The 25,791-nt window shown below is 37.4% G+C and overlaps 1 protein-coding gene across 1 annotated transcript; it reads left to right on the top strand.

The window, feature by feature from the left end:
* The first annotated feature begins 4,727 nt into the window (after nt 1–4,727).
* smox (spermine oxidase) lies at nt 4,728–24,631 on the top strand. The gene is made up of 7 exons (XM_056456772.1): nt 4,728–4,846; nt 11,922–12,156; nt 14,681–14,907; nt 16,301–16,474; nt 17,316–18,015; nt 20,630–20,790; nt 24,113–24,631. The coding sequence occupies exons 2-7, from the start codon at nt 11,949–11,951 to the stop codon at nt 24,260–24,262; spliced, it is 1,620 nt and encodes a 539-aa protein (XP_056312747.1). The 5' UTR covers nt 4,728–4,846; nt 11,922–11,948; the 3' UTR covers nt 24,263–24,631.
* The last annotated feature ends 1,160 nt before the right edge of the window (nt 24,632–25,791 follow it).

The raw sequence follows: 25,791 nt of genomic DNA, 5'->3' as shown, positions 1-25,791 counted from the left end.
TGTGGCTGAAAGGGCATCCTTTTTGTAAAACATATGGCGGAATAGTTGGTAGTTCATTACAATGTGGAGACCCCCTAATCAGGGACTAAGCGAAAGGAAAATGAATTCATTCAATCGTTTTCCTTCAGCTTTGTCCCTGATTATCAAGGGTCACCACAGTGGAATGAACCACCAACTGTTCCGGCATATAGTTTTAAGCAGTGGATACTCTTCCAGCCACAACCCAGTACTGGGAAACACCCATAGACACTATCATTTAAACACTACAGCCAATTTAGTTAATCCGATACCGCTATACCGGAGCACCCGGAAACTCAAACTCCACACAGAAATGCCAACTGGCCCAGCCGGGATTTGAACCAGGGACATTCTTGCTGTGAGGCGACAGTGCTAACTACTGAGCCATCGTGCCACCCACAACAGTGATTTCTCAGATAAAGAAAACAAAAAGCGTATTGAGTTTATAATTAGACTGGGTTAACAGATTATTTCTGTTTAACATCATAATTTTCTGACCCATCAAACAGCACGATAAGCATGTCTGAGAGACTTAATCTGTGTAATGGAAATGCTTCACACTCAAAAGGCAAATGACTTCTCCCAAGACAAACAGGGTTTTGATGCTAATATGTTGTCAAAACAGAGAAATATGACCAACGTTTGAGAATTTTTACACTTGATGTACATTATTTTTCTGAGCGTTTTTGAAAAGTTTCGCATACAGAAAACAACATAGTCAAAATCATTGCTCTACATAAAATCTATGAAAATGACTGAAAGACAGTAGGCAATTAAAAAACTTAACACATGTGTATTATTTTTAGTGGTGTAACAGATCACAAATCTCATTTGGATCACATTATGATTTTTTTTTGTCACGGATCGGACCATTTTTCGGATCAGCCTAAAAGGGGAGGAAACAAATGTAGTTTGCTTTCCATTTATTACAAAAACAGCAGTGCAAGAAACCTTTGGGTTTAACAAGCAGTACATAGAACCTGTAATTTCATTAAAAATAAAATGAAGAAATAATCAGCTGAATAAAAAAAAACTGTAAAATATTAAGTACTAAGAAAAATTCACTGTTACTACTACTGTTTCTGATAACGCTAAATGTATAAATTTAACATTATAATTTGTACATTTATTTTAGTCTCATTTTAAATAAATGATTCAGTTATTCACACTCAAAAAACGTGTTTCATTGCTAGATGTATCATTTTTGAACAATTGGTCAATGGCATATATTTGATGTCCACCTATTGGTTAAATAATGTAATTGCTGCCTACAACTTTCATTTTTGAGGATCAAGTTAAATGCATATGATGGTGATTTGAATCTTTAGCACAAACATAAGTGATTATATCTAAACTATAAACTGTTATCCCAGTACTTCTGTGTTATTTGACTGTTTGTAAACTAAACACTGAACCTTTTTCTTGGTTTTCATATTTTTCAAACACAGATTTGAATGCAGCAATTCGAAAGGTTAATAAACATGTAAATCACCATCATTTATAATTTGTCGCGTGGTTGTCGAAATCCAGATCTTTTAATGATTAATCATGCATCTTACACTGAATGCATTAGAAATAGAAAACACCTTTAATAACCTAAGAAACCCATCCCATCCCAAATAACCTACCACAACTTCTTCCGTCATCATTATATTTTACAGAAAAGCCTAAATGCTTTCATACATGTGATTTGAATGACATGAGAGGCGATTGTTAGTATTTATCCGTGGGTCATGTATGTTCCGAACCATAGGTTGTGATGCATACGAATCACGGATAAACCGTGATCCATTACACCCCTATTTCTATTTATGACAAATAGTGTTCAAGCAACAGACACAGCAGTTCACATCATCAGATTTAGACTCATGCATTTCTATTATTATTTTTATCAAAGCACAAATATGCCTATCTGAATCTGCAGCTTTATTCGTTTATTTATTTATTTTTTTATAACTTTTACAGTAATTCACATAAGGCATAAATACACATAATCAGCCCTTTCTTCCAGCACTGTTATTTTGGCTGTCAAATTCTCATGCTAGAGTGAACATGCAAAACGGATGCAGATAATGTGACTGTTTTCACAAATGAAGTTTTTATAGTTTACATAAACTATAACCATATTCTTTCACTGCACTTTGAAATGTGTTGCTCCAAAAAATATCTGTTTTCATTTTGCTTAAACTGAAAGAAGATTACTTTCAACGGTAACATTTGAATTATAGAAAATGAAATCTCTTTATAATAAAGTGTTACAGAAAACAGGCATGCAGGGGACCTTTTGTAACTATGAGATCACATGCTTTTTTTGTGGTTTTCTAATTCCCAAATGGAACGCTACTAAATCCTGTGTTTTAATTACAATCAGTTGTGCTTTGGCATCCATTCATGAATAGGTTTTAACTAGTTTTAGTGAAACCACATCCCAGGAACGTACTGACCACCACTAATCCTTGTGGGCGTTTTAAAACAAAGAATGCAAGTGGCCCTTTAATCACTTGGCACTGGAATATATTGGCCCTTACCAACTCAAGTTTCCTAATATATGTTTCCTTACTGTTTCATAAAGACACCATGATCATGTAATTCACGATTTTTATAACTATTATAAGGTGCTTGTAGCACATTTTCCTTCAAAACAGTTGATTCTTTCACATGCATGCTGAACTGTATGTCAAAGATCATTAGGAGAACAAAGAATCATGTAAAGTCAATAAGAAAACTGAGGGGAAAGCATGATGTGTAAGCAACTTGTAAAAAGTATGTGTTAAACAATTGGATTAAAGCATTAACCAAAGCGTCCATGAATAAATGAATAATAATAAATATATATATATATATATATATATATATATATATATATATATATATAAGCACTTTTATTGGCATTTCTAGGAAAATCTTATCAATTTAGGACAAATCATATCAGAACATGAACTGTAGAGACACAGCGAAACTAAGAACCACTGTTTTTTTTTCCACAGCAAGAACAGAGTGTTCCACTGAATCTAAAAAAAGAGAAGTTGTGAATCTGCTGAACTGTTCATTTAACAACAACTAAGAAGAGATGACAGCTAAAAAAAATGACTTGTCTGGTGGGATTAAAAGGATAGCACACCCAAAAATTACAATTCTGTCATCATTTATTCGTTCACTTGTTCGAATCCTTTATGAATTTCTTTCTTTTGTTAAACATATAAGAAGATTTTGAAAAGTGTTAAATCTTCCATATTTGGAAATCTCTGTGTTAAGTTTTCTTCAAAATATCTTCTTTTGTGTTTAATAGAAGAAACCAATAAAGGTTAGTAAATAGTAAGTAAATGTTTTTCATTTTTGGATGAAACCACTTTAATCTCTTTAAAGTCACAAATACAAATTAAAAATCAGATTGCCACATTATTACATTAATGTCAAAGCTTGCATTTAATCTTCATGACAAAAAAAATCAGCTAATGCTGTATTACATCATAGAGCTTTGGTGTTTCGGTAAATTAATTTTCAAAAATAACCTCAGACAATGTACTAGGCCTCGACATGAACAGATATAGACATATTATTATAGTGTAATAGGGCAGTGGTTCCCAATGTGGTTGTCAGGACCCACGGGGGGTAATGGGACAATGTAGGAGGGTCGCTTGGTAATTTAAAAAATAATCAAATAAACCAGAATAAACTATTAGAGAGTTTTCTATTACAGAAAATAAAAATAGTATTTACTAGTTACATAAAACAACAACAACATGCAAATAAAAAGCCATCAGCCTTTCATTTTTTGTTTCGTCACCCCTGGGGTGTTTACATTATGTTAATTATATTAATTATAATTTTTATTGTTAATTGATAATGTATTGTAATATATATTATTAGCATAAGTTGTAGCAGATTGATTTTATAGCACCATGGGAAACTTCGACACCTTTACGTCACTCACGTACATTAAAAATAAAGATTTACGATAAAAATAACAATAACAATAATAATAATAATAATAACAACAATAATAATAACAACAACAACAATAATAATTATTATTATTTTATTGTTGTTGTTGTTGTTGTTGTTGTTGTTGTTGTTATTATTATTATTATTATTATTATTATTATTATTATTATTATTATTATTATTATTATTATTAGAGGCAAAGTAGTAGTTGCTTATGAATACAGAGTGAATTGTAGGGACCAGGGTTGTTAAAGTTAAATATTTTAGAAACATATTTATCATATGTAGCCTATTTCTGATTTCATATAGCCTTGACTTAATAATCATTATGGCTCAGTTTGGTATTTTGAAACATTGATTTATTGGTCGACTCATTAAATGGTTAGCTTACAGTAACCCATGCCTGATTAGCTTACAGTAATCAACATTTGATTCAATTCAATTCAATTAATTCAGTTCAATGAAATTATTGAACAACACTCATTCTTGTCTTATAGGTCAATTTTGAAAAAGGTTTTTGATCCACATCAAATGTTGACTACTGTATTTGTTTGTTTGCTCAAGTACAGGCGTTCCCCGTAGGCTAATCTACATGAACAAACGCAGTTCTACTCACTCATTATTTTACAGGTAGGGTGGGCTTTGCGTGCAGTATAAACGCCCCTGTGGCAAACAGTGAGTCACGTCAAGACTCGCTTCAGCGCCGGTTTCGTGGCGGTACGTCACGGATCCTCATATTTATTCAGCGAGGAGGCAGCGGCATCGGCTAAACTGGCTGCTTCTGGTTTCAAGACACATAAATACAAAGAGAGACGCTCCGAATAGGCTATACAAAGAACAGAGAGGATCGCTCAACGGTTTACGCTGAAGACGTTAAAGTCAGGTAAAGACCTACACTGAACTGATGATGTGTGTGTTTTACCACTGTAGTTTATTTTATGATGTATGTTTTTAAAGGAGGAACGGTAATTCCAAATTGTAAACAACTCGCAGGACTGATTCGTGTTTTTATATCGGACAGGTTTGCTTCTCTCAGTCGTGTTTTTCATCATTCTATGGGAAAGCACCAGAGTAGTGTCTGTCAGTTATTCAGCTGCTTCTTTAAATGCACTGTTACCTTGAGGAATAGTCTATATACATTTATTTACGCGTTTGGCTATTTTAGCAAGCCTACCTCAAAGAATGGTGGCTGATATTGATAAAAAAAAATGTAAAAAAAATTAGGTTACTGTCACACGTTGAGGTTTCTTATCATCAGAGTCCAGTCGGCCGTGACAGTAGCCGAGGCAGTTACGTGGCAGCGCTGGTTCCTCTGGACGCACTTTTTGCTGAGCCAAACTTCACTTGTCTCAACTCAAATGACCCAGTGTTTGAGCTTTCATTCTCACACAACTACTATTTACCATATAAGAATTTATAAAAGACTATATATATATTAATAATAGACTAATATACACACAAGATATTGTTTTGTATTGGTCAAATCTCATCAGGAAAGTGATCCATCTGCCGGCTTTTTGAAGGTTATCTTTTTCCAAAGAGACAGTTCCTGCTCTGCTTTAGTTCCCTGTGAGTCTCAAGTGCGGGTATGTTGAACTATTCAGCTTTGCTTTAATAAGCAGGGCCCATTCTGATAAGGGGATAAGTGGAAAACAACACAGTGCTTTGCTTTGTCTTACAGTGTGTGAGTGTTGGAGGAGCAGGCATTATAGAGGCTGTAGGCAGTGATTTCTAGGTCATGTAGAGTGTGTGCATCCCCCAAAGCCCACCCATAATCTGTTACGAGTGAGGAGACGGGACATGTGGTGTGGTTATTATCTTACTACAAGGAGTTAACTCAAAGTCTGCCATGGCTGGAGGTGAAATAAGTTCTGGAGGGAAGAAAATCATAAAGCTGAATTAATGTTACTTCAGTTTCAGTAAAAAAAAAAAGAAGAAAAAAAGCTGCAGTGATGTAAGAATAGTGTTGTTTTGATGTTGCTCAAAAAGAGAGGATTTCAAAATACATCAGCTATTTTTTTATATTAAGCAACCCCAATGGATCAGTTTTATGTTCGACCATAGTAAATAAAATCCAAATCACCAGAAAAAGAATCAGCACTGTATATATAATATAAAAATCATAGGACATGAAAAGATGTTTAAAAGACTTTTTTTAAATGTAGCATTTCTATATATTGAGCAATTTTTTATTTTTTGAATATTATATTTTTATTTTGACCTTAATGCAATATAAAAAGCAACAACAATTATAAAGACAGAAAAGAAATGCAAACAAAACAAACACAAAAAAAGACAAAAGACAGAAAAAAAGATTTTAAGACCATTATTACATCAGATTATTCAGTATTTTACATGGGTCAACAATGTTATGCATATATATCTAGGCCAGTGGGCACAGGCAATAATGGTGATCTTGCAGACAATGACAAGACATACCTTTAAACTGTTATCCTTGGAATTTGACAGATAATTAAAAAAGGGTTTCCACGTGTTATCAGATAGATTGTGTCTCAGTTTCTCTAAATGTAAAGTGATAGAAAATTCTAAAAGCCAGGATTTATAAAGTGGTTTTGATGCTTTTTTCCACAGACTAAGAATAAATTTTTAGCTATCACCATTCCATATTGGCCGGCTTTTTCAATTTGATGACTGAACCCACGAAGTGAGTCAAACCAACCAAAAACAGTGATTGCAGGATCAGGGGCGAGGTCACAAGAATAAGCCTCAGAGTAGAAATTGAAAAAAAAAGATGTCCTAAGGAGCCTTCCGCTGATTCACATTTGTTACATTTAGAGGAGATAGAGGGGTAGAATTTATTAAGCTTAACCCTAGAATAATGAAGCCGATGTACTGCTTTATATTGGATTAGTTGGTGTCTTGAGTTAATAAAACATGTATTTATGACCTTGATAGATGTTTTGCAGTCCTCATTGGTAATTTGAATGCCTAAATCTTTCTCCCAGGAGTCTTTATATTGTGCACTTCTACATTTGTTGTTCTATATAGCACTGACTCCAGCCCAGAAGAGCATCAGTGCCTTCAATGTCCAAATTTCTTGTTGATGCTAACTACACTGGAAAAAAATCCATAAGAGTCTATTGAACTTACATTGTTAAACTGCTTGCATAACTTATAAAATTAAGTTAGAACATGATTAACTTGGTTAAATAAGTTGATGAACTATGAACTAAAACAAATATGTTGTCAGGACTTGGGACTAATTGTGTATATATATATATTTTTTTTTTTTACAGTGTAGGCAATTAATAGTTTGTAGAAAAATCAGGTCATCTAATATAGGATCAGTGGACTGGAAAGATGAAAACCATGCCTATATTTATTTATTTAAATCATGGCCTCATCCTAACATTATATTATGTGACCTTCTGCTTCTGCCTTGAAAAAAGACATACCACAAGCCAAGGGCTTTCTCATGCATGCAGCGTTTCATACACAAACCCTCTCAACAACAAGCATTGTGTTGAAAAAAAGAGGTCAACTTTATTAAGTTTTATTTGGTACAGCTGTTTCTAATGCCTTCAGCAACTTCTGATGTGTTCTACAAGTCTATAATGCCTTGTTTTTTGTTTGCTTGTTTTTTAAATCACAGATGTGTGTATGTCAAACATTGTCTCACATCAAACTGCATGAGACTGGAATGGGTTGAGTTGTGAACCTGCAGTTACACTGTAGGCATGGGACGATAACAGTTTTAAGGTATACCGTGGTTTGGAAAAATCAAGGTTTTAAAACAGCCAAAAATTCATGCTATACTGTTCCCAAGGTATGTGTACACAATTATGTGTACGATTAAAATGGCATCCAAAGATGCCATTATAAATTGTAAAAAAAAAAACAGTCGGTGTTTTAGAAAGCAGAAGTCAATGATTGAATTGAATTATTTATCTTGACGTGTTTACTGCTCCAAAATATCTTTAAATGTTTCTCAAAATAAAATATATTGTGAATTTTTTTAAAAATATTTCCCAAATGATGTTGAACAATGTCTGATAATATTTTTTCTTCTGGAGAAAGTCTTACTTGTTTTATTTCGGCTAGAATAGCAGCTTTATTTATAAAATTTTTACCCATTTTAAGGTCAAAATTAGTAGCCCCTTTAAACTGTATATTTTTTCGATAGTCTACAGAACAAACCATCGTTATACAATAACTTGCCTAATTACCCTAACCTGCCTAGTTAACCTAATTAACCTAGTTAAGCCTTTAAATGTCATTTTAAGCTGTATTGAAGTCTCTTGAAAAATATCTAGTAAAATATTTACTGTTATCATGGCAAAGATAAAAAAAAAACTGTTAATAGAGATGAGTTATTAACTATTATGCTTAGAAATGTGTTGAAAAAATCTCTCTGTTAAACAAAAATTGGGAGAAAAAATAAACAGGGGGCTAATAATTCAGGGGGTTTAATAATTCTGACTTCAACTGTATTTTTAGCAGTAATCACAGTACCGTGAACCGTGATATTTATAAGGTTATCATACAGTCAGAATCATATAACGGCCCATGCTTATTACACTGAGGTTATCCAGGCCTTTCCATTCCAGGACTCCATCAACGAACTTCTCACCTATTTTTTTTTCTCTTATACAAGATTTTAATTGCAAGTCATTGATAAATGCCTCACCACTTCTCTCAAAGGTCTCAGCAAATGTCTCATTGACCTATGAATATATCTGATGACATCACACTGTCACGTTTTCTAAATGGACCAATTCACAATCCAAATGAGGCATTTCTCATACTGTAACTGCTTTAGAAGGTTTTCTCTCGAGTTTTTTTTTTTTCCTTCCCTTTGTCAATAGGTGAAGTTTGCTCCTTGCCACTGACTTGCATGGTTCGGCACTTGTGGAGCTGCGCATCGATGGATTTTCACTTCAGTGTTTGGACTTTCAGCAGTGAAAATTAAATCACACTGAACTGAACTAAACTGAACTTCAACTCTGAAAACTGAACTGACATTGTTTCAATTTACTAAAATCTTATATGTTAAACTGCTTTGAGACAATCTACATTGTAAAAGCGCTATAGAAATAAAGATAAATTGAATTGAATTTAGAAGCAGCTTTCTCTGCTAATTAACTTTGCCATAACAGTTTTTTAAAATGTCTGCAGTCTGCTGCTTCTTACAGTATTAGTTATCTTTTCCAGAGTTTGGAAAAATGGTCTTCACTGTGTTATTCTGGATATACAGCTGCAAAACTGGTTGTTTTTATAGCTGCAGACTACCCATTGAGAGAATTCCAGCGTCACTGTGTACATGTCTAAATATCAGAGCAACAAAATATTATTTCTTTAGATGGATCCTTCTTGCATTCACATTACATTCACATCACATGTTTTTGCTAGTATTGGGTTTCGTGATTTTCCCTGACACTGGTTGTTTTTGCAGGTGGATCAATTGTACTCTTTGGAAAATGTTGCAACATTAACAAACTATCTTTGTTGTTGTTGTTGAGTTGAGGTCAGATCCAGAATTCTCAAGAAGGAAACATCATATACTATCACACATACAGTGCATTCGGAAAGTATTTATAGCGCTTTACTTTTTCCACATTTTTTATGTTACAGCCTTATTCCAAAATGGATTAAATTCATTTATTTCCTCAAAATTCTACACACAATACCCCATAATGACAATGTGAAAAAGATTCTGTGAAATTGTTGAACATTTATTCAAAATCAAAAACCTGAAAAATCACATGTGCATAAGTATTCACAGCCTTTGCTCAATACTTTGTTAATGCACCTTTGGCAGCAATTACAGCCTCAAGTCTTTTTGAATATGATGCCACAAGCTTGGTACACCTGTCTTTAGGAATGTTTGCCCATTCCTTTTTGCAGTACCTCTCAAGCTCTATCAGGTTGGATGGGAAGCGACGATGTACAGCCATTTTCAGATCCCTCCAGAGATGTTCAATAGGATTAAGGTCTGGGTTCTGGCTGGGCCACTCAAGGACAGTTGTTGTAAAGCCACTCCATTGATATTTTGGCGGTGGGCTTTGGGTCATTGTCCTGCTGGAAGATGAACCGTAGCCCCAGTCTGAGGTCAAGAGCACTCTGAAGCAGGTTTTCATTCAGGATGTCTCTGTACATTGCTGCATTCATCTTTCCCTCTGTCCTGACTAGCTTTTCAGTTCCTGCTGCTGAAAAACATCCCCACAGCATGATGCTGCCACCACCATGCTTCACTGTAGGGATGGTATTAGCCTGGTGATGAGCGGTGCCTGGTTTTCCCCAAACGCAACGCCTGGCATTTACTCCAAAGTGTTCAATTTTAGTCTCATCAGACCAGAGAATTTTATTTCTTATGGTCTGAGAGTCATAGATGCCTTTTGGCAAATTCCAGGCAGGCAGTGGCTTCCGTCTCAAACATCTTCCACTTACGGATGTTGGAGGCCACTGTGCTCATTGGAACTTTTGAGAGCAGCAGAAATTTTTCTGTAACCTTCCCCAGCCTTGTGCCTCGAGACAATTCTGTCTCAGAGAATATCCTTTGTCTTCATGCTTGGTTTGTGCTTTGACATGTACTGTCAACCCTGGGACCTTATATAGGCAGATATATGCCTTTTCAAATCAGGTCCAATCAACTGAATTTACCACAGGTGAACTCCAATTAAGCTGCTGATGAATGATCAGTGGAAACAGAATGTACCTGAGCTCAATTCAGAGCTTCACGGCAAAGGCTGTGAATACTTATGCACATGTGATTTTTCAGGTTTTTATATTTTTTATAAATTTGCAACAATTTCAAAAAAATATTTTTTTCACATTGTCATTATGGGGTATTGTGTGTAGAATTTTGAGAAGATAAATGAATTTAATCTATTTTGGAATAAGGCTGTGACATAAAACATTGAGTTAAAGCCACATCCAGAATTCACAAGAAGCAAACATCATATAGTATGACACATCTATCATGCAAGTTCTTTTCTGTGCTTATAAGAGTTCTGACTTTCATTGTGCGTCAGAGAATCTGCAGGCAGCCCTTCCTGCCTTGCCACGGTCTGATTACAAACTGTGTTAATGAATTTGGCCTGTGCAAACTCCCAACAGGAGGTTACTGTGATGTGCACTGAGAGCATAGTAGCCACAACCTCATTCTTTCAAATCATAGTCATTCACAGTTGTCCATCACTTTCTCAATGCACGTGAGTGGTTATGCCTACTGGGTGCACTAAAGTGTGGAGAGATAAGGAGTGTGTGTGTGTGTGTGTGGTGGTGTATGATATTTTATAAAGAAGTGTATCTCTGTCTGACTGGAACTACAGTGGATTCCTCAATTTGATAACAGGAAAAATCGCTACAAAAGTTCTGTTTAGTCCTCCATGACAACATCCTGTATCCACAATAATATTTCGTTAAGATTTTTCCCCATTCAGGTCTGTGATGGCTTTTCTTATGAGGTCTGTCCAACATCAGGTGCATCTTTTCCATTGGGCTGTCACACATAATCTGCTGTGTTTATGTGGAAAGCTTGCCTGAAAAGCCTGAATGGAAATCGGAGCTCATTCATTTCCTTGTGGCTATCGCAGTGTAATTATTTTCACATTCTCTTGTGTGTTATTACGAGTGTGTTATCCTGTATGGCACTGTGTCCTCAGACGGCTAAAGGCTTAAAATGAGAATCAAATATACCTTTCACAAGTCTTTTTGCTTCGTATTCATCTTTGTTCAGCCCTGCGGTGGTGATATAATCACACTCACACACAAGAGGTTGGAGATAAGACTCCTTATTTTGGGAGTGGTGTTATTTAAGGTTGTGCTCTGAAAAGAGACAGTGTTGCAGTCGGTCTTCAGAACCACATGCTTGGAAATGTAAAGTTCTGTATCTTTTCGTGCATTTTTTCCCTCTTCTTTCTGTGAATAATCTGTATTATTTGTTTTGCTAGAGGGCTTAATGTTGTAATGGTTTCTCCCTATTGCACCCTCTCTAGATTCCCTAGAAGAAGAGCTCGGACGGCATGCAAAGTTGTGAAATATCTTCAGACAGCACTGATGATCCTCTTAGTAGTGCCTTACACGGACATCGACAACCGCGAATAGTAGTGATTGGTGCGGGCTTGGCCGGCCTTGCTGCTACCAAAACCCTCTTGGAGAACGGCTTCACCAATGTTACGGTGCTAGAAGCCTCAGACCATATTGGAGGCAGAGTGCAAAGCATTCAGCACGGTGAGACAACTGTCTTTTAAGACAGCTTCCTTTTTACTTTTAGAATATTAGTTGACCCTAATGGCCCGTTTCCACTGACTGGTACAGTGCGGTCAGGTCAGAGTTGGCACAAGTCACCTTTATCAAGCTTGTGTTTCCACTGCCAAAGGGTACCAATGGATACCAAACTTCTTACAAAACAAATGCTTTAAACACAAAAATTTGTGTAAAAAATGTTCATTACTAACTTTTCTATGAACATAATTTGATTATGACTGCAGATCAATGATCTGTGCGAAATAGCCTACTGTAACATCTGCAATTATATAAAATAAGTAAATAAATGCAACATATATGAACACATACAGACCCTTACAGTCTCCGATATGTTACCATTTACAGAAAAACTACACACAACATACATTTAGTCCTTATTTGGGTTCAAAAACAACCCACAGCATAGCCCAGTCAGAGCAAACCTCTCATTTGTATCTTTAATCTTCACCAGCACATGTAACCTGTATTAGAAAGTAATTCCGTCATTTCGAGTTCATAATAGTCCAAAAGGTGATGATAATAGTTAAACATGGCTTGGTTTGTTCACGGTTTAGGTTGCTGAAAGAATCATTTGCTTTTTTGTTTTTTCCAGCTTCTCCTTTAGTTTTTTCACGCTTCGCTCTCGCATTTGTTCGTTTCTATAAGGATTCTATGTCAGAAGCGCTTCAATAATCATGCGCATGTTGTTATCATCAGTTCAAGAAGTTTGTTATTACAAATATAGATGTGCACGCGAGCGATCACAAGCTTTCTGGAGAAAGTGAAAACGCTTGCACTTTTAGACGGCTTCATAAAACAAAAACAGGACATGGCAGATTTTGTTCTTCTTGACTTTGTGGCTATTCATCAAGACAATGACAAGGTTAGTTTGAACTTGGGTTGACCCTGGCTTGTTATTATATATATATATATATATATATATATAGTATTACAATGTAATGTCTCAGCTGTGTATTTAAAAATGGCGATTCCTTTGTTTTCATTCTCCTGTTTGTGTATGCGCTAGTGACATTTCTCTGTAAACCAGTAGCGATCAGCTGCGCGTCTAGCCCTACCTTTTGTTTTGCTAGGTACCCTTTGCAAAGGGTACCCAAAAAGTGGTACGGTACGGTTTGCTTTTAGGTACCTTTTGACAGTGGAAACGGCCATAAAAGTGTACCGAATGGTGTACCGTACCACTTAGTGTAAACGGGCCATAAAACTCATACTCACCCTGAAACTGACTACTTTCCCTCATACTGTTCTAGTCCCCTGAGACCTTCGTTCATCATTGGAACACACATTCAGATATTTTATGCCGAGTTCAGACTGTATGATTTTCAAAGTACTCATGTCACAGATGTTTTCACACTGCATGACTATCTGGGTTAGCGTTTTGTCGCTGCTTTGTTTACACATTGCATGACTTTACAATAGGAAGAATCGCAGACAACTTCGCCCAAACTACGTCTCACAGCCAAAAACACGTGGTATATCTTTTGTTATCAACTACATAATGAGAAAGAAGCCTTTAATGGGGAAGAAAATGTATAGATTTGCTCACCTGGGTTTGAAAGGAATTTGCAATTTCTCCTCAACTTTCTTTTTTAACTTTCTGTATGAAACGTCAAACAGACACGGGTGCTCCTGTGAAAGCTCCACTAGTTTTTCCTCCATTTCTTGGGTCCAAACAAACCGAAAATGAGCGCTTTTAACTTCTCCCTCAACATCCTGCTGGCCTGCAGGTACACACACAAACGAATGCTGCTCTCTCATTGGCTGTAGTCGATCGCCAATGTTATTTTCAGTGAAAACCCATTTCACACGGCATAATTTGAATCCAGATATTTAGCACACCAAATATCTCACAGGCATCAGCGACTCATTGGCAATTCTCTCAGATTGCATCTTTGATAGTTCATACTGTGTGATTGTCACTCACGTGCACGAGCACCGATTTTCCTGTGATTTCAGGCATTTGTCGGCGATTTCTCAAAACCTGTCGGCGAGTCAAAATCGAGGCTAATATCATGCAGTCTAAACTCTGCATTAGATGAAACCTGAGAGCTCTCTCATCCTCCACAGACAGCAATGATCCAGTGATTCAAAGTCCAGAAAAGGAACCAGAACCATTGCCAAAATATTCAGTGTCACTTCAGTGGTTCAACTGTAATCATACAAAGCCCCAAAATACTTTTGAGTGCCTAAGAAAGTATGATGTATAGCCATTAGAGTGAGACAAGCATCGTATTTTGTTTGCTTTTTTTGCACATAAAATTGTTCTTAGAGCTTTATATGATTACAAACGAAGTGACATAGATTGTTTTATGGACTTTGAACATTTCAGGACAGTTGCTGTCTTTGGACGATGAGAGATCTGTAGGATTACATCTAAATGTTCTTATTTGTTTTCCAAAGCTTTACATTTTAGGGTGAACTAACCATATAACTTCATCCTAATTTTTTATTCAGTCTGCTTCATCTCAATGTGCCCTTCCTGTCTCTACAGGTAAAACCACTTTGGAACTTGGAGCAACCTGGATTCATGGGGCAAATGGGAACCCCGTCTACCACCTGGCTGAGGACAATGGACTGCTGGAACACACCACAGAGGAGGAAAGGAGTGTGGGCCGCATCAGCCTGTATGCCAAGAATGGTGTGGCCCACTACCAGACCAACAATGGCAAGCGAATCCCGAAGGATCTGGTGGAGGAGTTCAGTGACCTGTACAATGAGGTGATAGATGAGTGCTGCATGGCATATTTCATAAAATTTGTATGTACATATGATAAGTCTAGGATCTAGACTTTGTCTGGGCCATGGTACACTGGACCAGCTCTATACCCTCACCAGGGTGCTCGAGGGTTCATGGGAGTATGCCCAACCAGTCCACATGTGTTTTGTGGACTTGGAGAAGGCATTTGATCGTGTCCCTCATGGCATTCTGTGGAGAGTGCTTGGGGAGTATGGGGTCAAAGGCGATCTGTTGCTATGGTCATGAGCTTTGGGTCATGACCGAAAGGACGAGATCTCTAATACAAGCGGACGAAATGAGTTTCCTTTGAAGGATGGCAGGGCGCACTCTTATGGATAGGGTGAGGAGCTCTGACACCCGGAAGGAGCTCGGAGTAGAGCTGCTGCTCCTCCACATCGAGAGAAGTCAGCTGAGGTGGCTAAGGCATCGGTTTCGGATGCCTTTTGGAGGCCTACCTAGGGAGGTGTTCCAGGCATGTCCCTCCGAGAGGAGGCCTCGGGGAAGACCCAGGACACGCTGGAGGGACTATGTTTCTCGGCTGGCCTGGGAATGCCTCGGGATCCCCCCGGAAGAGCTGGAGGAAGTGTTTGGGGAGAAGGAGGTCTGGGGTTCTCTCCTAAAGCTGCTGCCCCCGCAACCCGGCCCCGTAAAAAGCAGAGAATGAATGAATGAATGAATAAACAATATATTGTCAGGCACAATGAATATTTGACAAGTTAAACGATCAAGTTTTTAACAACATGAGGGTGAGTAAATTGACAGTGTAAATTTTAGGTTGAACTATCCCATTAAATAATTCAATAATAAGACAAGAGGCTGGAAATTCAGTCCCTGCAGAGTTTAACTCCAATCCAAATCAAACAAAACTGAACAACAAAGCAGGGATTGTATCTAAAATCGCCCCTTAAACTCTTGAATAGTGTACTATTTGAGGGAGCATCAATTTGTAGTGGTGTCCAAAAAAATAGTGGACATTCAGAAGGGCACTCAATCAATCCTACAATCCACTGCAATATCGAGTGTACAACTAATAATTACTACCAGACAGCTCGCTGTTAAGTCTGCCAAAGAAATCTAATCCATCTGAGATTTATCAACCAGCAAATCAGAAACAAAATGGCAGTCCATGGGGATTTTGGATATGGCAAAGGTCTTCAGGATTAAGGCAGGTTTTTTTTCAGGCTTGGGGCTAAACTTTGCAGTACAGTGGCTCCCCAGGATCAAGGTTCTCCACTCCTGATTTAGACCATATTGTGTTTCGACCACAGTGACTAATACAATAAAACACTTGTAGTGGAAAGGATGGATGATCTGATGACTCTCAGATCTCTCTCTCTCTCTTTTTAATCTTGTTTAACAACCTCTTCTGTGCAGGTGTATGAGCTGACTCAGGAGTTCTTCCAGAATGGAAAGCCTGTGGGAGCTGAGAGTCAAAACAGTGTGGGGATCTTCACACGAGACGTGGTGCGCAAGAAAATCATGCTTGATCCTTATGATTCAGAAAGCACCAGGAAACTCAAGTTATCTATGCTACAACAGTACCTCAAGGTGAGCGGGACTCTATGGTCTATTTATTCCTATGTTTTGCTTACCCATAGTTTCATGGTAACATACCCATTGTTCCTCCTATAGACTCTCCAGACATACCTCTCTAGACCTTATTTTGAAATATAAGGTGTGGTATCATGTTTGCCATCTTAACAAGCCCCAACAGGAAGTAGCAGAGTTACTGTCGTAAGCACATTTACTGCAACTCTATGACAACAATAAATGCATTGCGTGTCTCTTCAGCTTTTGTAATAAAGTAATGATGTCAGGCTTACTGCACTCTTCCCATTCTGTCACAACAGCCAGCTTCTCTTTGTGAAATTCAAAACCATAGACTTCCGACAAGAGGTGTGGATTCCAACCAAACAACATTTTTGTTCTTTTCTCACACAGCCTAGACTTGCAAAGGGCTTGCATTCACAGTTCATTAAATAATTAAACTTCTTTATACTGAAACTGTTTAGTCAAACCATTCATTGAGATACAGGTAGTAACGAAAGCTATTGAGGTAAAAGTGTTAAATGTCATCATTGAATGTCAATCTGTAATGCTAGAGGTTATGGGAGGAAGGGGCCAGGACCAGAAAAAGCACTCAGCTGGCTTTATGCCTGCTAGACTATGTCTGCCTGTGTTTGTTTACAGCAGTGTACTTCAGAACAGTAACCTTAGAGTAAACGTGGTGTTTAGCAGAGCCCATGCATTCACTGTGACAGGATGAAACCAACACTTAATTTAGCGAAGCAAGGCTATACAGAACATAAAGTGAGATTAAGGTTTGGTGCCAAGAAGTAGTTTTACAGTAGGGTAAGATTAGCAATGTGTGTCTTCTTGTGTGCCTCAGGTGGAGAGCTGTGAAAGCAGTTCCCCCAACATGGATGAAGTGTCTCTAAGTGAGTTTGGCGAGTGGACTGAGATTCCCGGTGCTCACCATGTCATTCCCACTGGTTTCATTAAAGTTGTTGAGATCCTGGCTCAGGACATCCCAAGTTGTGTTCTCCACCTTAGCAAGCCTGTCCGCCGCGTCCACTGGAACTGCAGCTCCCAGGATGCAGAAGAATTTGGAGACCAGGTTGACCATAACCAGGACCAACGGCCCAGCCCTTCTCCGGTCTGTGTGGAGTGCGAAGACGGCGAGCGTCTGCTGGCAGACCATGTGATCTTAACTGCCTCTCTTGGGGTCCTGAAGAAAGCTCACAAGACTATCTTCTCCCCAGGCCTTCCACAAGACAAGGCACAGGCCATCCAGAAACTGGGCATTAGCACCACTGACAAGATCTTTCTGGAGTTTGCAGAGCCCTTCTGGAGCCCAGAATGCAACAGCATTCAGTTTGTGTGGGAGGACGAGGCACAACTGGAGAGCCAGGCATATCCAGAAGAACTGTGGTACCGGAAGATCTGCAGCTTTGATGTGCTGTATCCACCCGAGCGATATGGCCACATGCTGAGTGGATGGATCTGCGGAGAAGAGGCCCTGCACATGGAAAGGTGTGACGACGAGACTGTGGCGGAGATATGCACCGAACTACTGCGCCAGTTCACAGGTCAGCGCGTTCACTGCAATTAGACAAGTAATTATATTAGGTGTAATTATATACATTTTGCAAGATTCTTATCATTTGGGTGAAATTCTTTTTTTAACTAGTCTCCAATTAGGGTGTGAGGAAACAAGATAATTACACCTCTTGTGTTTTAATAGCATGTTTTGGGTTGCCTCTCTTTCACACCGCTGCTAAGGTTGTGTTTATTTTTAGTATTAAGTTGAACTGTGGTTAAGGGGAAAGGTGGATAAGGGGGAAATCCCCATTTACAGTGCATTTGGAAAGAATTCTTAGCGCTTCACATTTTCCACATTTTTTTATGTTACAGCCTTATTCCCAAATGGATTAAATTCATTTATTTCCTCAAAATTCTACATACAATACCCCATAATGACAATGTGAAAAAGGATCCTTTGAAATTGTTGCAAATTTATTACAAATAAAAAACCTGAAAAATCACATGTACATAAGTATTCACAGCCTTTGCTCAATACTTTGTTGATGCACCTTTGGCAGCAATTACAGCCTCAAGTTTTTTTGAATATGATGCCACAAGCTTGGTACACCTGTCTTTGGGAATTTTTGCCCATTCCTCTTTGGAGTACCTCTCAAGCTCTATCTGGTTGGATGGGAAGCGACGATGTACAGCCATTTTCAGATCTCTCCAGATATGTTTAATAGGATTTAGGTCTGGGCTCTGACTGGGCCACTCAAGGGCATTCACCGAGTTGTTGTGATGCCACCTTATTAATATTTTGGCGGTGTGCTTAGGGTCATTGTCCTGCTGGAAGATGAACCGTCACCCCAGTCTGAGGTCAAAAGCATTCTTAAGCAGGTTTTCATTCAGGATGTCCCTGTACATTGCTGCATTCATCTTTCCCTTTGTCCTGACTAGTCTTCCAATTCCTGCTTCTGAAAAACATCCCCACAGCATGATGCTGCCACCACCATGCTTCACTGTAGGGATGGTATTAGCCTGGTGATGAGTGGTGCCTGGTTTTCTCCAAACGCAGCGCCTGGCATTCACTCCAAAGAGTTCAATTTTAGTCTCATCAGAGCAGAGAATTTTGTTTCTTATGGTCTGAGAGTCCTTCAAATGCCTTTTGGCAAAATCCAGGCAGGCAGTGGCTTCCGTCTGGCCACTCTACCATACAGGCCTGATTGGTGGATTGCTGCACAGATGGTTGTCCTTTTTGTAAGTTTGTCCTCTTACCACAGAAGAACGCTGGAACTCAGACAGAATGACCATCGGGTTATTGATCACCTCCCTGATTATAGCCCTTCTCCCCCGATCGCTCAGCTCTAGGAAGAGTTCTGGTGTTTTCAAACATCTTCCACGTATGGATGTTGGAGGCCACTGTGCTCATTGGAACTTTCAGAGCCGCAGAATTTTTTCTGTAACCTTCCCCAGCCTTGTGCCTCAAGACAATCCTGTCTCGGAGGTCTACAGACAATTCCTTTGTCTTCATGCTTGGTTTGTGCTTTGACATGCACAGTCAACCCTGGGCCCTTATATAGACAGATGTATGCCTTTTCAAATCATGTCCAATCAACTGAATTTACCACAGGTGAACTCCTGTAATCCTGTATTCAGTAGAAACAGAATGTACCTGAGCTCAATTTACAGCTTCATGGCAAAGGCTGTGAATACTTATGTACATCTGATTTTTATTTTTAATAAATTTGCAACAATTTCAAAAAAAAATTTTTTCATATTGTCATTATGGGGTATTGTGTGTAGAATTTTAAGGAAATAAATTAATTTATTCCATTTTGGAAGAAGGCTGTAACAAAAAAATGTGGAAAAAGTGAAGCTTCCAGATGCACTGTACACCTAGTGTTTTAATCCTTCTTCAGCCACTTTCCTGAGTGTCTATGGTTGGATGCTGTGGTATTTTTCTGATCTTTTAAACCTAGCACTGAGAATATTTTCATTAATTAATTGTTGCATAATGAATTTAGCTCTTTAATACCCTCCCCATCACACATGATGTCTTTTTAATGATCTGCACTTACACAACAGTCAAGGTAGATTATTTCCAGCTTTTTCATATCATGCTTTTAAGTTAGATTCCTCTATGACACGAAAGAACACATACCTGTTAAATTAAGACAGAAGAAGAAGGTTTAAACAAGTGCTCAAAGGTTTTCAGGGTTGTGTGAAAGATTGTACTGTAAACATCTCTGCTTTCTGTTCTGGTGTAACTCTTTCGTGACCGAATGCTTAACCAGATATAAGGGTCAATGCACACATTCTCTGTAGATGATGTCAACAGGCAGTCATGCCCCTTAACTAGGTCAGTCTGTTTTAATCCAGATTCACAGCACGTTCCTCTCCCATCTGCCCCAGTCCTATGTAATTAGTGTGCTGAAATTGGATTTAGTCACACCTCATGACTGATAATTGATAGGTCCCCTAATTTGTTTTCATTGTGACTGTAAACCTAAGGGTTTGTTTACTCGTGTTTTGACCACATTTACAGTAGGTGAAAATGAGTTTTGGGTAATTCCACCAACCTCAGTTTGTACTACTGTGTGCATACAATAAAAATGAATATTCATTCATTTGTTTACATAGTTTAGATGTTTCTTTTAACATGTTTAATGTTTCTAACAGGGAACCAGAATATTCCGAAGCCAAGGCGGATTCTGCGCTCGTCATGGGGCAGTAATCCGTATATCCGGGGTTCTTACTCCTTCACTCGAGTGGGCTCCAGCGGCAGAGATGTGGAGAAGCTCGCTGAGCCCCTGCCTTACTTTAAAAACACCAAGGCTCCAGTGAGTTGACATTTTCACTCAGTTGAACAGAAAAATACAGCACATTTTGCACACTTGCATTAGGTTTTTAACCTGGTTGGAATGTCATCATTTATAAAGTATCTTTAAAAATGTCTGAGTATTGTTCCTCTGTATTAAATGGGTAAACTATCAATTAGATTTTTAATTAACTCATTACATTAACTTAAGGCAGCAGGTGTTCATTCAAGGAATAAGCTTGTTTCTGATTATATCAATCAAATATATATATATATATATATATATATATATATATATATATATATATATATATATATATATATATTTTTTTTTTTTTTTTTTTTTTTTTAAAGATTTATTTTGGCCTTTTTGCCTTTATTAGATTGGACAGTATTGAGACAGGAAGCGAAGTTGGAGAGAGAGAGAGGGGGGCGGGGGAGGGTGGTTGGGTTAGGGTAGGGAAATGTCCTCGAGCCGGCATTCGAACTCGGGACGCCCTGAAGAACTACCATATGTCAAAGATATTTTAATTCTTTTAAAAACCACTTAGGCCACACAGAATAAAGGCCCCCACACATGTATTTTAATGCCAACTGATTTTGGTTTCGATGGTCCAGACTAACTGGTAGTGCAAGATCAAATGTTACTCCTCCCAAGCTGTGCAGTTAAACATCAGAATCACTTTACTAAAAAACATTTCTGAAAGTTAGAAATGAATTAAGCCAATACCCTGAAGCAAATTGCCGTTCAGGCCCATTGGATAGCAAATGTGAAGGAATTTAGATTACAAACTGCCTGAATATAGTGTGTCAAAAACCAACTGAACAACTGTATGGACAAACAGAAGCACTAGGGAGAAACACCTCAGTTTTAGCACTTAGTAAGGGTAGAAAGTAGCCATGTTTAATATTGTATCCATTAAAAAGTAACTGCTGTATGATTGCGAGTATTTTTAAGGGCACCTTGATAGAAATCATCTTTTGTAAGCTGTTTGAACAGAACTGTGTGTAGGTACAGTATAGTGTGTTCAGTCATATTGGGGTCATGTAAACCCAATAAGTCTATTTTTTTTTAAATTTCCTGATCTTAAAATAGGATCCAAATTCCTCCTATTTTGAGGCCCACTGCAATGTGACTTGGGAGTGCTGTTTCCCCACCCACCGAATTGATTGAAAGCACTATTAACATGTCTTCATAGTAACTCGTATGATCATATCAACAAGACAGGACTTGCGCAAAGCAACCTGGATTAAAAGATCTGTTCAGCTCTCTGTGATCATCAATCATCATCATCATCAAATGCGATCACAATGAGTTTTATAAGTTTAAAATGTTTATAAAACAGTGCATGTTTGTAATGAATTACAGCGATTTTACCATCTTTATCACCACAGCTGCCTGTCAGTACAATTATCAAAGGAGATGCTTCAATCCCAGTTTGTGGACGTTAAATCAGGTTTATTTTGTACATTAACATAACAGATATCCATACAGCAGTGGATATTAAAGCGTATCCTGTCACATTTGCGTGCAAAAACAGCGCAAAGTTAAATGCGCGCTCTGTGTGTGCGCATGAACTTTGTAACGTGACTCATAATTCTCATTGACTCATTAACTCCACAACAAATACATAGAATTGGGAAAGTTCTTTCTGTTGTATTTCTCACAAACGTTACGTGAGATCTGCTTCATGTCTGTCACTGTGCTGTTTATCTGAAGCAGCCGAGGCAGAGATTGAGGCACACTCTGACAGGCACGTGGGAAGGATGGGCGTGGAGAACTAGCATTAATGGCACAGACTACTAAAACAGCTACATTGTGTTCAAAGCAGAAAATTCCAATATTCTGAAAGGAATAATAAATAATCTGAAGGGTGTTTTGAGCTGAAACTGTACAGACACATTCTGTAAACACAAAAGACTTAGCTTAAATCTTGAAAATGGGGTTTTAAAAATAGTTTAGTTTATGACAAGTACTTGAGTTTTCTTATATAGCATGTTACATGCAGTATCATGTCATTTTTTTCATTCGTTACATAAAGTGTAGTCTAAAACTCATGTATGTGTACTAGGCCTGGGATAATAACAGTTTTCAAGGTATACCGCGGTTTGGAAAAGTCAAGGTTTTAAAAATGTTCAAGGTCAAAAATTTCTTCTATACCATTGTTAAGGTATGTGTAAGATTTTTTTATTTACGTTTTTTTTAAGGACAACAGTATCTGCAGCTGAAAAGATATCCAAAGATGCCGTTTTACATGGTAAAGAAATCTGTGTTTTTGAAATTAATGAAGACAGCAGAAGTCAATGATTCGTTTGAATTATTTAGCCTGACATGTTAACTGCCCCCCAAAAATCTTTAAGTGTTTCTAAAAATAAAATAAATTGTGTTCAAAAGGGAAAAATGTTTTCGTTTTTAAAAAAAGAATATATTTCGAGCAGTAATCACAATACCGTCAAACCGTGATATTTTTATCCAAGGTTATCATACTGTCAGAATCTTATACCGGCCCAGCCTACTGTGTACTTGGAATAGCCCATGATAACAATATTGTGCATATGAAGAGTTTAGATGCAAAAACCTCCAGGTTTTTTCTCAGTCTCCTGTTGGTAGGCTCAGTAATTTTTCTTTTATAATAACAAATAAGTTCTTTTTATTGCCTTTAAAGTGAAATAACTGAACATAAACATAGGAGGCTGAAAAAAATGCTCATTTTAGAAATTTTCACATGGTATTTAGAGGTTTTTGCATCTGAACTCTTCATATTTATTATCACAAGATATTGTATTATTGAACACCGGCACAAACAGTAGTAAAAAGCCTTCAAATATAAAGATCAGTTGCAATCTGCTATGTTCAACCATGTAGGCTTGATAATCACGGTGTGATAATCCCAGTTTAATAATCTGTTAGGATTTGAAAACTCCAAAACAACGAAAGCCCAGCTTTACATTGCCCTTTCACCTTTTGGATTTTGTTCAGATGTCCCCGTACTGCTCTACGGTCAGGCTAACTCAATCTGCTTGCATGGTAGTTTTTAAAAATGTGTCATGTTGACCTGTGCAGCGCCGAGACTGAAATTTGAGTCAGACGAGAAGCTTGGGTTGTACATGGGCCAAATAAACACACACATACACGCACACAAACATGATCTGGCCAATTAGGGGTCTGAAAGGAACAGTCTGACCCCAACGCTGCACAAAAAGAACTACGAAATCACTTTTTTTACAGCAGAAAGGTTGAGATCTGTGCTAAAAATATCCAACCAGGCCCCAGGCAGTATGTGGTAGAACATATGTTTGGTCAAGCTAACATTTTGTCCTCCTTTTCTTTCTTCTGTCCAAAGCCTCTTCAGGTGTTGTTTGCTGGGGAGGCCACCCATAGAAAATACTATTCCACTACCCACGGTGCTTTGTTGTCAGGACAGAGGGAGGCCAACCGTTTGATGGAGCTGTACCAGTACTCCTGTGCAGAAACCACAAAGCCTAACATTTAAAACAAACAAATTGCAACAAAAACAAGAACCACTTACTAGTGACAAAAAAACAATTGTGTTATGTGCTTTCTGTATTTCAGATGATTAAATTATGTATGAAAACCTAGTAGGGGCATTAAACTAATAACAATAAATCCTCTTTATACTGTATTTAGATTAGCGCTCTGTAGATTTTACTTGAGATGTACTGTACAAGGCTGCCATGTGCCGCTATCTCTGGTCCTTATTTGTTCTGATTATTTTTAATCCTTGTCAATATGTTTCTATAATTTAACAATTTTTGTAAGTGCCTTCTGTATTTAATGTCATGTCTTTAAAAAGATTAAACAACAAAAAAAGCGATATGAATAAAATGTACATTAATGTGAATTAGAAAGACTTTGCTTCCTTTTTAATTATATTTCTGTTCGTCATTTAAAGTAACAACATTATTCTGAGATTTATTTTTTATTTTTTTTTGTTTAGTGCCATGTGCAATTTTTTTTTGTACAATTACACAGTCCATATTGCTTTAATAAAGCATATTGGATGTGAAATTGTACTCATTAAGTTACTCATGCATACTATGTAGTGTAGCATCCCTGCTTCGTTTGAAAACAATGAAAATCACAAAGAAATTACAGAAAAAAATGCCTCATCCTGATTGCTAATGGAGTCATTGTTTACAAAAATGTATCTTTAAGCATTTAAGATTGCACACACTAAATACAGGGTTTCTGCAGGTTTCACAGAGTTAAATTTAAGACTTTTTAAGACCATTCTGAATGAAATTTTAGACCCATAAAGGGCTAAAGGCTGAGTAATTTTTTCAATTGGCCCAGATGGAAAAGATTTTTATTTGCCCTATCAAAACATATTATAATTTAATACATTTAATAATATGTTAATAATAAAAAATAAATGTATTTTAGATTTTATTTCTTAGCTAAATATTTTTAATATTGTGGAAAAACAAGCAAGCTCTACTTGTATTCATAAACTTTTTTTCCAACATAAACTTTATTTAAAATAATTTTTAAAAATGAACAAATGTTTTAAACAGGGTTAATACACATTTTAACTACTAAAATTCCATGACTTTTCCATGATTTTTCCAAGAATTTCAAGTAAATTTTCATGACCTAATGTTTTATGCAATGTCTACATATGCGTGGTAAAAATCAATACATGTTAAAATGTATTACAGCATATCATAAAACACAACGATCTATTTATTCATTCATTCATTTTGTTTTCGGCTTAGTCCCTTTATTAATTTGTGGTCGCCACAGTGGATGAACTGCCAACTTATCCAGCATATGTTTTACGCAACAAATGCCCTTCCAGCTTCAACCTATCACTGGGACACACCCATACACACTTATACGCTATGGTCAATTTAGCTTACCCAATTCACCTATAGCGCATGTCTTTGAACAGTGGGGAAAACCGGAGCACCCTGAGGAAACCCTCGCCAACACGGGGAGAACATGTAAACTCCACACAGAAATGTCAACTGACCCAGCCGAGGCTCGAACCAGCGACCTTCT

Source organism: Danio aesculapii, chromosome 1 (assembly GCF_903798145.1).
Source record: "Danio aesculapii chromosome 1, fDanAes4.1, whole genome shotgun sequence".
Taxonomy (NCBI): domain Eukaryota; kingdom Metazoa; phylum Chordata; class Actinopteri; order Cypriniformes; family Danionidae; genus Danio; species Danio aesculapii.
The sequence above is the reverse complement of the archived record's forward strand: the minus strand, read 5'-3'. Positions and strand labels throughout refer to the sequence as shown.

Coding starts and splice junctions, on each gene's coding strand:
- smox (XM_056456772.1), top strand. CDS start 11,949: ATGCAAAGTTGTGAAATATCTTCAGACAGCACTGATGATCCTCTTAGT. Junction 12,157..14,680: donor AGTGCAAAGCATTCAGCACG/GTGAGACAACTG, acceptor CTGTCTCTACAG/GTAAAACCACTTTGGAACTT. Junction 14,908..16,300: donor TCAGTGACCTGTACAATGAG/GTGATAGATGAG, acceptor TCTTCTGTGCAG/GTGTATGAGCTGACTCAGGA.